Genomic DNA, 12,507 nt, shown 5'->3' on the forward strand with positions numbered 1-12,507 from the left:
TAAAACCTCAACAAAAAAACAAAACAAGAAAAATCTTAAACTTCACTTTGTAATTTAGTGGTTGATAGTAACAGTGGTATTACTCTTTTGGAAGAATTTTATATATACGCTGCAGGATAGTGTATGAGCAATTATGTGGGTTAGGAATGACGATTTTCAGTGTAAGAGAGAAGATACATCTTTCTTATATCTAAGTAAGATATAAAGTCAAAGAGGTAGAGAATCCTGAATGCTAAAACTGAATTAGCAGTAACAGTATGATCTCATGATTTGTTTTCTTTCAATCATACGCATTTCCCAGCACTTCACTGAAAGGCCATGAAGCAATGACAACCCAACAGCAGTAAGCACATTAGTCCTCAGGCTGTTGCTGCTAAACACCATTCCTCCCAAGAGAACCAGTGTTCCTTAGATAAACGGCTGATTCCTGATCTGAAGCAAGAAACAGAAAGTAAATCAGAAGGCAAGGAAACTATTGGGGGGGAAAAAAAGGCAAGGAAGCAACCAGAGACTAATGGCTTAAGTCAAACGGACACAGGACCAACACACAAAGGGGTGTGAATGGTTAGAACAGGGAAAAACTGAGCAAAGCAAGCCCACAGAGAGTGCAGGAGACTGAAACACATGGGTAACACGACCCCTGGGGTCTCTGCCCTCACTCCTTGCATCTTGGCTTCCCTGAGGCGATTTTATTTTTTTTATTTATTTATTTATTTATTTTTTTTCTATCCTGAGGCGATTTTAGAATGTCTGTGCTTGGAGTGCACAGCTGGCCAGCTCGGGCGGAAAGCTTCCAAACTAGCTACATATAGTATCAGAGGACTTGCTTGTGGCTTCCTGATGCACACAGATCACTATGGAGTGAACTTCAGAAGGTTTTTTTTAAAGTAGGCTCCACACCCAGGATGGAGCCCATCACTGGGCTTGATCTCATGACCCTGAGATCACGACCTGAGCTGAAATCAAGAGTTGGACGCCCGAACAACTGCACCACCCAAGCGCCTGTTATAAAATTTAAAAAGCAAACTACAGAAATGGATGATCTTCATACACAGAAATATTTTATATATATACAACATATATGTGTGTATTTATATAAATAAATGTACTATATATAAAAATCCTATTTATACAGGGAAACACAAGCAAACACAAACTTTCCCTTAGACTCTATATATTGGTCTTTAAATGCAGATAAACGTCTGGAAAGACATACTTAAGTTAGTAGTGGTTACCTTAAAGGAAGGGGAGTGGAGTGGAATTTGGGTGAAGAGTGACTCACATTTTCTCCTTGCTACGAATTTCTCTTATACAATAAGCAGGTGTTCACGTTTTTAATGACAAAAAAAATTAAAAATACAGTACATTTCTTCTAAAATTCTTTTCCCAACATAAAATTGGCTCTTTATGTAATAAATCATATTCTCGTTTTTGACATCTACTTGTTCAATGTCTTTCCATTCCTCCAAGGTGTTCCTTAAAAATTAAGAGCAATCTTGGAGTTATGCATTAAAGAGCCAGGACATTTAGCCAGAAGGCCACTAACAAGGTCATGAAGTGAACCTGGCACCCAGTGAGTCTAAAAGCAGGTTTGCCAGGTGGACCCTTGCTTCTGGGTGACTCCCCTGTGACAGGCATGGCCTCTGAGACAGGCGAGGCCCTGGCTGGACCACTCAGATGATCATGAAGCTTTTTACAGGGTGGACTCAAAATCTGCCTCTGAAACTTCGATGTGATGGTCTATTTGGAATCCAGATGAGGACATGGCATGAGCCCTTAATGTCTCGTAGGGGAGTTGAGCATTTATTTTCTGTGACAAAACAAGATACTACCCAATATAATAGAAGGAGACAATATTAACACTCACTACCCCAGAAAACTTGTACCAGGCTTTCATAGTGGGTGACGTACGCCCTGGGAGATACCACAGGTACTCCAACTGTTGTGTGTTGTAAATAGTCGGAAGATGACACAGGCACTTGAGTCGGCCACACCCAGAACCAGCAGATGCCATCACAGGCCTTTTGAACTTGAATTGGGTATGTAATCTCTCTGCATCTCAGTTTCCTCATCTAAAAAAGTGAGCATGGGAAGAGTACTTACACCTTACGGGGCTAAAGATACCTGGTTAGTGCTGGCTACAGTGCCTGCATCTTATAAACACAAATGAGTATGTGCTCTTCTAACTATTAACATTATTTCCTTAGCAAGAAACCAAATATAACCTAATTCTAGAAACTGGATAATTGCTGTAAGTTACTTTTATTTAGCCACTGAGGTATTTTATCTGGCATTTACACTCTTCGGGCTGTTGTGGTACGTGAAATGACAGTATTTATAAGCCGCCACATTTAATGTTATTTTGCTTTGGAGAGGTGACCCCTGACTACAGTCTACATTTCCCCAAACTGGCCACAGCAACAACCCCCTTCCCGCTTTTCCAGCACCTTGCCACCCTCATCAGGAAGTGGAGTGGATTCCCCTTCCTCCTGAACCTGGGCGGGACTCTGTGACCACTGCAGTTAACAGGACAACGTGGAAATAATGCTGCATAACTTCCGATGCTAAGTCATAAAAGGTGATGTGGTTTCTGCCTGGTTCTTCCCTTGTGACGCTTGCCCCTGGCGCTCACCGTGCCACCCTGCTACAGGGACGGGTTTTTGTTTATTTTTGTTTTTTAAAGATTTTATTTATTTATTAATGACAGACAGAGAAAGAGAGAGAGGCAGAGACACAGGCAGAGGGAGAAGCAGGCTCCATGCAGGGAGCCCAACATGGGACTCGATCCCGGGTCCCCAGGATCACGCCCTGGGCTGAAGGCAGCGCTAAACTGCTGAGCCACCCGGGCTCAGCATGACGCCTAAAGCACGACACGTGGAGAAGGTCCCATGGTGAGGAACGGAGGAGTCCCTGGACAACAGCCAGCATCAACTGGCTGACTCAGACACGTGTGAACAGTCTTGTGAACCTAAGCGGAGACGCTTCCAGCTGAGGCACCAGATACTGTGGAGCAGAGACAAGCCACCTCCACTGGGACCCGTCCAAATTCTTGGCCCAGTGGTTCTCAGAGCATAGTAAACGGTGGTCTGCTCGTGACACAGCCAGAGTAACCAAAATAGCCTATACCCAGCCCTGCCCTCGCCAGGGCCGCAGTCTGCACCACTGGGGAGCTTGCAGAAAATGCAAATTCTCAGCTCCCACTCATAGCACATGAATCAAAATCTCTGCGGGTAAGACCCAGGAATCCGTGTCCGTGAAGTCTCAGAGACAATTCTACAGCTAGAGTTGAGAGGCACTCGGCACAGCCTAGATGCCGGGGGCTGGCAAAGGCCCCATTGCAGGGCTCAGGGAGCCTGCCTCTGCCTCAGCTGATGGGCAGTCTTCTGGAAGATGTGCGTCTCCGACAGGAGGATGAAATAACGCACCTGGGCTGGCTCCTAGAGAGGAGGCAGGACTCAGGGAAGGGCCACCTGAATGAAGGCGGAAGATGGGATAGAGGAAAAAACAGGGTGGGGAGTGGAAGCGTAGTAATAGATTTCGAAGCCCTCTTCTCTGGGGCTCCTGTCTTGGGAGGCACCTTTACTTCGGAGAACTGGCATGGGGTTGGGCAGGTGTTAGCTCAGAGGACTTCTACCACGCCTTTTAAATTATCCAGCCGATCAGGATTAAGAAAAAAATTTTTAAAAAGGCAGGGATTCAGGTCAGAATCCTGTCAGCACGAGGAAAAAAGTCTCATGTTTCGGTGTCTCTCGGGAACCTGAGGACAAGGTGAAGTAGGAAATTCCTCACGTGCTGCACTGGAGCATTCAGGGCGGATACAAATCAGCACATGCTAAATCACCATTTGCAAGTTTCACAAATCTCTAGACACAGTGGAGCTGAGACAAAGCGAATCAACTTATTGTTAACATGATGTGCAGTAAGGAGGGCCACCCTTTACCTTGTCAACATTAGCTCGGGTTTTCGCAGATGTTTCCACATAGTTAACATTCCACTGGTCAGCTCTGGTTTTTGCCTCTTCTACAGAAACCTGCCTTTTATCTTCTAAGTCTGATTTGTTACCAACCAGCAGAAATGGAACATTCTCATCTTCTTTTACTCTTAAAATCTGCTCCCTGGACAAGAGAAAATAAGAAAGAAATATTAAAATTACCCCATGTTATACTAACAAAATAACAAAACCCATCTGCAATTAGCATTTGTTTACATGTTTCTTTACAATAGCAACTAGCTCATGCATGGTAGGAAATGAGCCACGCTTCCTCCTTATTCCACCATCGATCACCTGAATTACATACTCACTTCACAGATGAAGGAAATATGCACTAGCGAGGAGAACATAAATACGGCAGTAGAGGCACAAAACCCAGTGTCAAATGCAACTTTCTCTGAATGCTTCTTAAAAATCAACTTCTACTGGAAGGATGGTTTTAGATGTGTAGGACAGTCGCAAAGACGCTAGAGTTCCCATACCCTCGCACCCAAGTTCCCCTTACAGGCAACATCTTACGTTAGTGTGGTACATTTATCACAACTAATGAGCCACTCTTGAGACGTCTTTATTAATTGAAGTTCGAATTTTATTCCAATGTTCTTAGTTTTTACCTAATGTCCTCTCCCTGTTCCAGGATCCTGTCCAGGATCCCGCATGACATTTAGTCATCACATCTCCTCAGATTCCACGTGGTTCTGACAGTTCCCAGACCTCCTTTGTTTCTGATGACCTTGACAGTTTTGAGACATGCTGGGCAGCTACTTTGTAGAAAACCTCTCAGTTGGGATTTGGCTGATGTTTCTCTCATGATTAAACTGGGGTCACAGGATTGGGGGAGGATTGCCTCATATCACCGGTCCCACTAAATGTTTCTAAAAACTCCACACAGGCCAGACATCTCTCGAGTACAGATGTTGTTTATTATTATTATTATTATTATTATTATTATTTAAGATTTTATTTACTTATTCATGAGAGACAGAGAGACAGGGAGAGGCAGAGACACAGGCAGAGGGAGAAGCAGGCTCCATGCAGGGAGCTCGATATGGGACTCGATCCCGGGACTCCAGGATCAGGCCCTGGGCTGAAGGCAGCACTAAACTGCTGAGTCACCCGGGCTGCCCAGATGTTGTGTTTAGAGAGAAGTTATGGGCCATCACCAGTTTTAAAGGTGTCATGGTTCTCGGCCCTTCCCAGTCATGTGACTCTGGGCAAAAATGCTTCTTTGCCCTGGTCTCCTCACATGGAAAATGGGGCTAACCACAGAACCTTCTTCAGCCAGGTGCTATGAGGATGAAATGTAAAGTACCTAGACTTGTGTCTGGCACACAGTGAATCCTCAACGAATGATAGTTGCTCTTAGTGATTGCTGGAAAAAGACCTTTTCTTCCAAAATCAACACTCTCTGGCTATCTTACTGACGCCCCTCCTTTGAAATTATTAAGGGATTTGAAACTACAGGAACAATATTTTAGACTAAGAGAAAAGGAGATGAGTAATGGGGTTATTAGCATGACAGATTAGCAGAGGACACGGACTTTGCAGCGATCTCTCGTGATGTTTGAGACGGAATACGAATCTTTGCCAAGCCTTAATCTCACATTTGTCTATTCTGTGCTTCCTTGACAGCATTGCCTGAATACCACCACCACCTCCACTGCTGCTAGCATTTTACTGAGTGCTCGCAATGGCCATGGGCTTTAAATGTCACTAACTGCACGCGTTATGTTATGCACCACTAAGAAAAACTGCTGCCAGTCATAATGAAAGATGTTCTACTAGAAGACATGGGCCTGATTTTAAGAGATGATAAGATGTAAAAGAATGTGTGTTTTAGAATCTATGAAATTCGCTAGTATCCAGCTCGTCTTGTTTATCTTGTTCACTGAGAGCAGCGCCTGGTGCGTGGTGAGCACTGTGTATTAGGCAGTGTTATTTTTAGTATTCCTTCATTCACCTGGTTACCGATGTTGTCGTAAACATTCCAACAGACTCAGCGCTTATAGGCAGCTGTCTGGACCTGAATTCCTAGTTTTCTAGCATGAGCAGATTATGGACCACACAGTCACCTCCATCTTTCACTGATCTGTACTTACCTTAACCACCCTATGAGGAAGGAACCAGGTCAGCTGGGCCCAGGAACTGGGGGACGTGTGCTAAGCTGTACAGGACAGGAGGGCTGTGATGTTTTCCTCCACTCATGTGACCTCTTGCAAAGACCATGGCCACACCACCATTACTCCTATTAAATTTACGTGTTTGTGAAGAGGACATTGGCCAGTCATAATCTTTTTCCAGTGTTGGTGACAACAATGTGCTGTTACCTTCTTTTTTTTTTTTTTTTTTTAATTTTTATTTATTTATGATAGTCACAGAGAGAGAGAGAGAGGCAGAGACACAGGCAGAGGGAGAAGCAGGCTCCATGCACTCCATGCACCGGGAGCCTGATGTGGGATTCGATCCCGGGTCTCCAGGATCGTGCCCTGGGCCAAAGGCAGGCACCAAACCGCTGCGCCACCCAGGGATCCCTGTGCTGTTACCTTCTTAACCAGGTTCCTTTGTGATCAACAGCCTCAACGAAGATGTCAACAATAGACTTACGACTTGATCTCACTAACTACCAGAGACTGACTGGTTTCTTTGACTCTAGTACTTCTGGTCATATGTATACATAGTCATTAATTTATTTCTTAGTAAATACCTACTAGGTTTTCTGCATCAGGGGCTTCAGGAAGACCAATACTTCCTGTTACTGTGTGATGAATGCTACCACAAATATGGCCGTGGAAAGCCCATGGACTTCCTAGGTTCAGGGATGAGAAGACATTATTTCTTAGAGTGAATTAGTTGGTTTTAATTAGCTACCTTTCTGGATGTCAGAGAAAGGCAATGCTAGTCTTCATTCACATTTTACTTAATGTGATGCTCCCTTTAAATAGAATTTAAAGGTAACTATAGAATTTTAGAATAGGAAAGTACCTTTACAAACTGGTCCAACTTCTTCATTTTTGACATGCGAACTAAAAAAAATAAGAGAGTTTTCTAACATTTCTTTCTTTCTTTTTTTTTTTTAATTTTATTTACTTATTTGAGAGAGAGCCAGCGTGAGAGAGTACAAAAGCAGGGTGAGGGGCAGAGGGAGAAGCAGGCTCCCCGCTGAGCAGGGAGCCTGATGTGGGGCCCCATCTCAGTATCCTGGGATCATGACCTGAGCCGAAGGCCAATGTTTAACCTACTGAGCCACCTAGGTGTGCCTCTAATGTTTCTATCAAACGTTTTTATCAAATGTTTACTAAGCATGCCCTGTATGATACATGCCAGGAACTGTGCCAAATATGGGTACTAGAGATACTTGGCTAAGAAACAGGTCCTGCTCTCAAGAGTTTTCCCCTTGTCAGAAAAAGCACACAAATCAAGGTGATTCTGAGAGGGTAGTAAGTGTGCTAGTGGTGCTGTTGCAAGCGTACCGCTCACGCAGATGAGGAAACGGGGGCTCTGCCTCGGTGATGGGAGGCCCAGGAAGGCTCAAGAGAGGCCCTGCCACTGGTGCTACACCCTGTGGGCGAGACCGCATGGTGTGTAACCATTCAGATGGTCTCAAAAATGTTTTCCTGTTGCTGCTGAGTCACTGGGACTATTTTTATTTATGGGAAGGGGAACACGTCGGAGGTACAATAGAAGAGTAATGAATGATTCATTTATTTTCTGTCACAGCAGTGCCTAAGATTCTTACTCTTGGTGGAAAAATATTCCCTTGAGATACCACTTTGTCTTTGGCAACTATGGTGACAACATTTATCCCATTACCTAGACCAGGACTTGCTGCATAACAAACACTCAGTTATTTGCTAAATGAGTGAATAAGCACCGACATTTAAATTAACTTTCAACATGTCTCCCAAGATTATAAGTTACCAGGGCCTGCCACCCTTTGCACTTTATCATATATGAAACTCTTTCCTTAGAGAAACCAACAAAATTAATTTTATAAATTAATCTGCATTTTAAAAGTTTCTCAATGACTTTTGTTTTTTCTACAAAGAATGCTCTTTTAAATTCCTTCAGTTCTGGGACTTTCAAGTATATGTGAAAAAGAAGCTTTATATAAAGCCAGGTTCAGTTTTTGCTCAACCTCCAGAAAACTTCTTTCCTTGTCTGTGGAAATCCTTCTTATCCTTCCGGCTCACCTATGTTACAAAAGCCTCCTGGATCCCTGTAATGAGCACTGTCTACATCTCCTACTCTGTTACTACCTTGCTCTTGGTTTTATGGTTTTTACAGCTAGGCTGTATCAATCTTTAAAAGATACACTACAGGGGTGCCTGGGTGGCTCAGTGGTTGAGCGCCTGCCTTTGGCCCACGGTGTGATCCTAGGGTCCTGAGATCAAGTCCCACATCCGGCTCCCTGCATGGAGGAGCCTGCTTCTCCCTCTGCTTATGTCTCTGCCTCTCTCTCTCCCTGTCTTTCATGAATAAATAAATAAAATCTTTAAAAAAAGAAAAAGATACACTACATGCTCGCTTCTTTTGCATCCCTCATACCAAGGCAAACTTGAAACAAACAAACAAACAAATATATATATAATTAAAAAATACTTTTTTTGGGGGGGGGGGGGACCTGGGTGACTTGGTCAGTTGAGTGTCCAACTTGGTTTCAGCTCAGATCATGATCTCAGAGTTGTCAAATCAAGCCCCGCACTGGGCTCCATGCTTAGTGCAGTCTGCTTGGGAGTCTCCCTCTGCCCCTCCCCCTGCTCACACTCTCTCTAAAATAAGTAAATAAAATCTTAAAAAAAAGGGATACTTTTGATTACACACGTAATATTTGAGACTATTCAAGAACTTATTTATGCTGTATTTCTCTTAGAACCTCTCTCCCCTTTACCAACTGCACCCCTGCAAACCACATGGATGACAGATTTTGATTAAGCAAATGGTAAGATATAAAAAATACTATATAACACAACCTCGTGTGCCAATCTATGGTATTATTTCTATTAAAAGAAATCAGGGGTGCCTGGGTGGCTCAGTTGGTTAAGTGGCTGCTTTGGGCTCAGGTCACGGTCTCAGGGTCCTGGGATTGAGTCCTGCATCCAGCTCCCTGCTCAGAAGGGAGTCTGCTTCTCCCTCTTCCTCTGCCCCTTCCCCTGCTTGTGCTCTCCCTCACTCTCAAATAAATAAATAAAATCTTAAAGGAAAAATCAGTGTGTGCTGTCAGGGGATCTGTGTTGTGAGGAGGATGGCGATGTGCCTGCTGAACATTACACAGGGGCTGTGAAACTGGTGACTAACACAGAAAGATCTACAATCTGGGTCAGAGCTCTATGATGTGATCCAAATGTCAACCATTACGGCAGCAGTAGTATTATACTGCAAAGAGAAATACTTCAGAAATGTATAAGAGACCTTTGGTACTGAGGCTCACAAACTCACGCTCCAATACAGCTGGCATTGCGACAGCTATAAGATTACTCGAGGTATTCCGAGTATCTGAGTCTAAGTACACCGTGGGTGGAGTCACAGACTGCCATCAAAGACGGAATAAGCACAACTACACACAGGGTGAAAGACTAACAAGTAACAAGCTCTAGTTGTCCACTTGTTTCTGGGGACGACACCACTGCATGGTATGCTGGTGCAAAGGCATGAGTCCCTGCCATACCTGAAGTCGGCTGTGGCTGCAAAGGATTCCATTTCTGTAATAGAGAAGACACAGAGGAAACCCTCCCCACTCCGAAAGTAGTTGTCTCTAATTGCAGCATAATCCTCCTGCCCAGCTGTATCCAAGATATCGATCTGTACTTCCTCCCCATCCAGCACTACCTTCTTCCGATAGCTGTCTGCTTTGGTAGGCTCATAGTCCTCCACAAACTAGAAGAGAGGAAATATAGATTCATGTGAAGTTGCCAAAACAGTACAGAGAGGTCCCATGTACTCTTCCTTCAGCTTTCCCCAATGGTAAAAATTACACTATTCTATATTTCATTTTAGATAATTTGGTGGCTTCCACTTTTATAAAAAGCAAGGGTTGAATGATGAAGTCTAGATTGTTTACAGCTTGAAAACTGTGCCTTTCCCTTCCTGAAAACACCACACCTGCAAAAGTGATTATTTGTGTATTTAATCAAATATATAACAACTCCTTTCAATGTGATTCTCTATATAAATTTTCATGCCAGAATTGTAGAAATAACTTGAAAGTGAGTCAATTGAAAGCTGCTGTGAAATCTCTTCTCTAAAATGAACCAATTCAATAAAGTGGCTTATGCTACTTACTTAGTAGAACAGCAAATCACAAACCTTGAGGTCGCTCTCTACATGCCTCATTTTTTAAACAGTACTATTAAACAACTTTACATTCCTCCATCTATCTTCAACTCTGTAAATCTCACCTTGATATTTTTGATCAGTGTATCATTGCTACCATGTGTGTATGTATACATACTTTTGCATGTTTTTAAAATTAGTTCCTATAAATATTTTCATTTTCCTTATCTGATATTTTCTTATTTATTTGCTCAATGTCCATATCCCCCTACTAGAACATAACCCCTGGGAGCAGGGACCTTGACTATTTTACTCATCACTCTAGCTCCCCGATCTACCTGGTACAGGGAGGATACTCAATATGTAATTATTTAAAAAAAAAAACGAACACAGTGTATTTGTAACCATAAAGGCTACAGAACAGTCTACCCATATTTACATACTAATTTTATAAGTATTACACATGATGATTTAACAAAGACACATATTTTGATACCAGATACTACTGTGAATATTAATATTTATGAATACTAAGTGAGAGCTTAGCCATTTATCACTCATCAGGTATGTGAATAGTCTTACTTTTGACCTCTTCCTTATTGTTAAGAAGGGGCCTGACTAAGCGATTACTTTGAAAGACTATCTATTAAAATGAGTAGTATGGAAAACAGATTGAACACTTAAATCAGCAATTTCATTTCAAGTATCATTTCAATCTTCTTTCTTTCCAAATGTTTTATTATAGTCACCATTGAGCAAGAGAGCTGATTAGATTTAGGCTTTTTTTGTGTGTGCCCAAAATGCTGATGAACAGGCAATGGAAGGAGACAATGGGTGGTAAGATCTGCAGGATTTGTTATCAGGAGACCAGGCTTTGGTTACTCATTAGAGATCACTCCTCTTGGGCAGGCTGAGAAAACTCTCTGAGGTCCTGTTTTCTCATCTGTAAAATGGGGATATCACCTACCATGCAGGATTGTTTGGAGGATTAAGTAAAAAAGAGTAACCATAAAACCTTGCTTCTCTATTGGAAGGAAGAATTGAGAATAAATGCTTAAACCAGATTATCAACTCTTAAATTATTTAGGCTTGACAAAAGTCTTCTGGGGAAAGAATATATTGCTGTATATAGGCTATGACCTTAACTCTGGGCGGTAAAGTCTGATATAAATACAGGCACACAAATCTGTAACCTTCTCTTAATTATATTTTAGGGACACAGCTTTTTACCTAATGGTGAGTGTAGTGCCATGCCAGATACTACTGATTTTTTCACTATTATTAAAATCATTACTGTTAAAGTTACTACAGGACACCTTATTATGCTAACTTTAAGTCTCGATTAGATACTATATCTACCACTTCTATTAATTCAAGATGGGAACCTCCATTAAACATTTGAAATGAAAAAGCCAAAAAGTTAGATTGCTTAAAAATAGGTACCGTTTCCAGTTTTATTTTGTTTTTAAAGTGTAAGTTCTTAAGGATCTTGAGTTATTGATTTGTTAAGTCAAGATGTGTACAAATGCTGGCTCTAAATTTAAAAATGGGAAATACAATGAGTAGCTTTCAAGGATTCAGGTATACATTTAAAAGAGCACCAAAACTAAACTACTGAAATACTCTCTACAGCCCGAACTTTGATACCCATTATAAAACCGGCACTTACCTCATCATACATGAACTGTAGAGTCAGTGCGGACTTGCCCACACCACCACTGCCCACCATGATGACTTTGTGTAAGGCCAAAGAATTCTGACCCTTGGGCTTGTTTGCGGCCATCTTGTGTCACAGAGTGATTTTCAGCAAAGGATGAAGAAGAACCTAGAAAGAATGAAAAACTAAGTACCAGCCAGTACAATCTTCTTCAGAGTTCCAAGTGTAGGAAAGAGATACAGTGTCCTTGGGCTTCAAGATACTAGTTTTCATTTTCATAAAATCATTGTGGCGATTTTAAACAGACAGCAAAGTATGCTCATTTAGAGGAAGAACAACTTATCAGAGAACACCATGACGATACAAGTATACAAGTCAAGGGCATTTCTCCTATAACAGCTAGCTTTCAGTAATGAGCTGTGACCCAAAGTGAAGATTTCCCAATGCAACCACATGCAGACAATAATGGAGTATTCAATGTATTTGAACAGAATCACACAGATTATGAAAACAGTCTCAACAATCACTTTGTTCTCACATTAACCTTTATGGGCAATAATAAAAGAGACAGTTCTTCTAATTCTAGTAA

At 42.1% G+C, this 12,507-nt stretch overlaps 1 protein-coding gene across 5 annotated transcripts in view; it reads right to left on the reverse strand.

Moving 5' to 3' along the window:
* RALA (RAS like proto-oncogene A) overlaps positions 1–12,507 on the reverse strand; it is a 73,270-nt gene that overhangs the window by 4,675 nt on the left and 56,088 nt on the right. For all 5 annotated transcript variants that reach the window (XM_025449290.3, XM_049096428.1, XM_049096427.1 and 2 more), the window contains 3 exons: positions 11,931–12,086; positions 9,657–9,865; positions 3,941–4,115 (listed from right to left, as the gene is read on the reverse strand). In XM_025449290.3, the coding sequence (XP_025305075.1) occupies positions 3,941–4,115; positions 9,657–9,865; positions 11,931–12,044 (498 nt within the window). In that variant the 5' untranslated portion in view covers positions 12,045–12,086. The remainder of the gene's footprint in view (positions 1–3,940; positions 4,116–9,656; positions 9,866–11,930; positions 12,087–12,507) is intronic.

The sequence above is a fragment of the Canis lupus genome, chromosome 18 (genome assembly GCF_003254725.2).
Source record: "Canis lupus dingo isolate Sandy chromosome 18, ASM325472v2, whole genome shotgun sequence".
Classification (NCBI taxonomy): domain Eukaryota; kingdom Metazoa; phylum Chordata; class Mammalia; order Carnivora; family Canidae; genus Canis; species Canis lupus.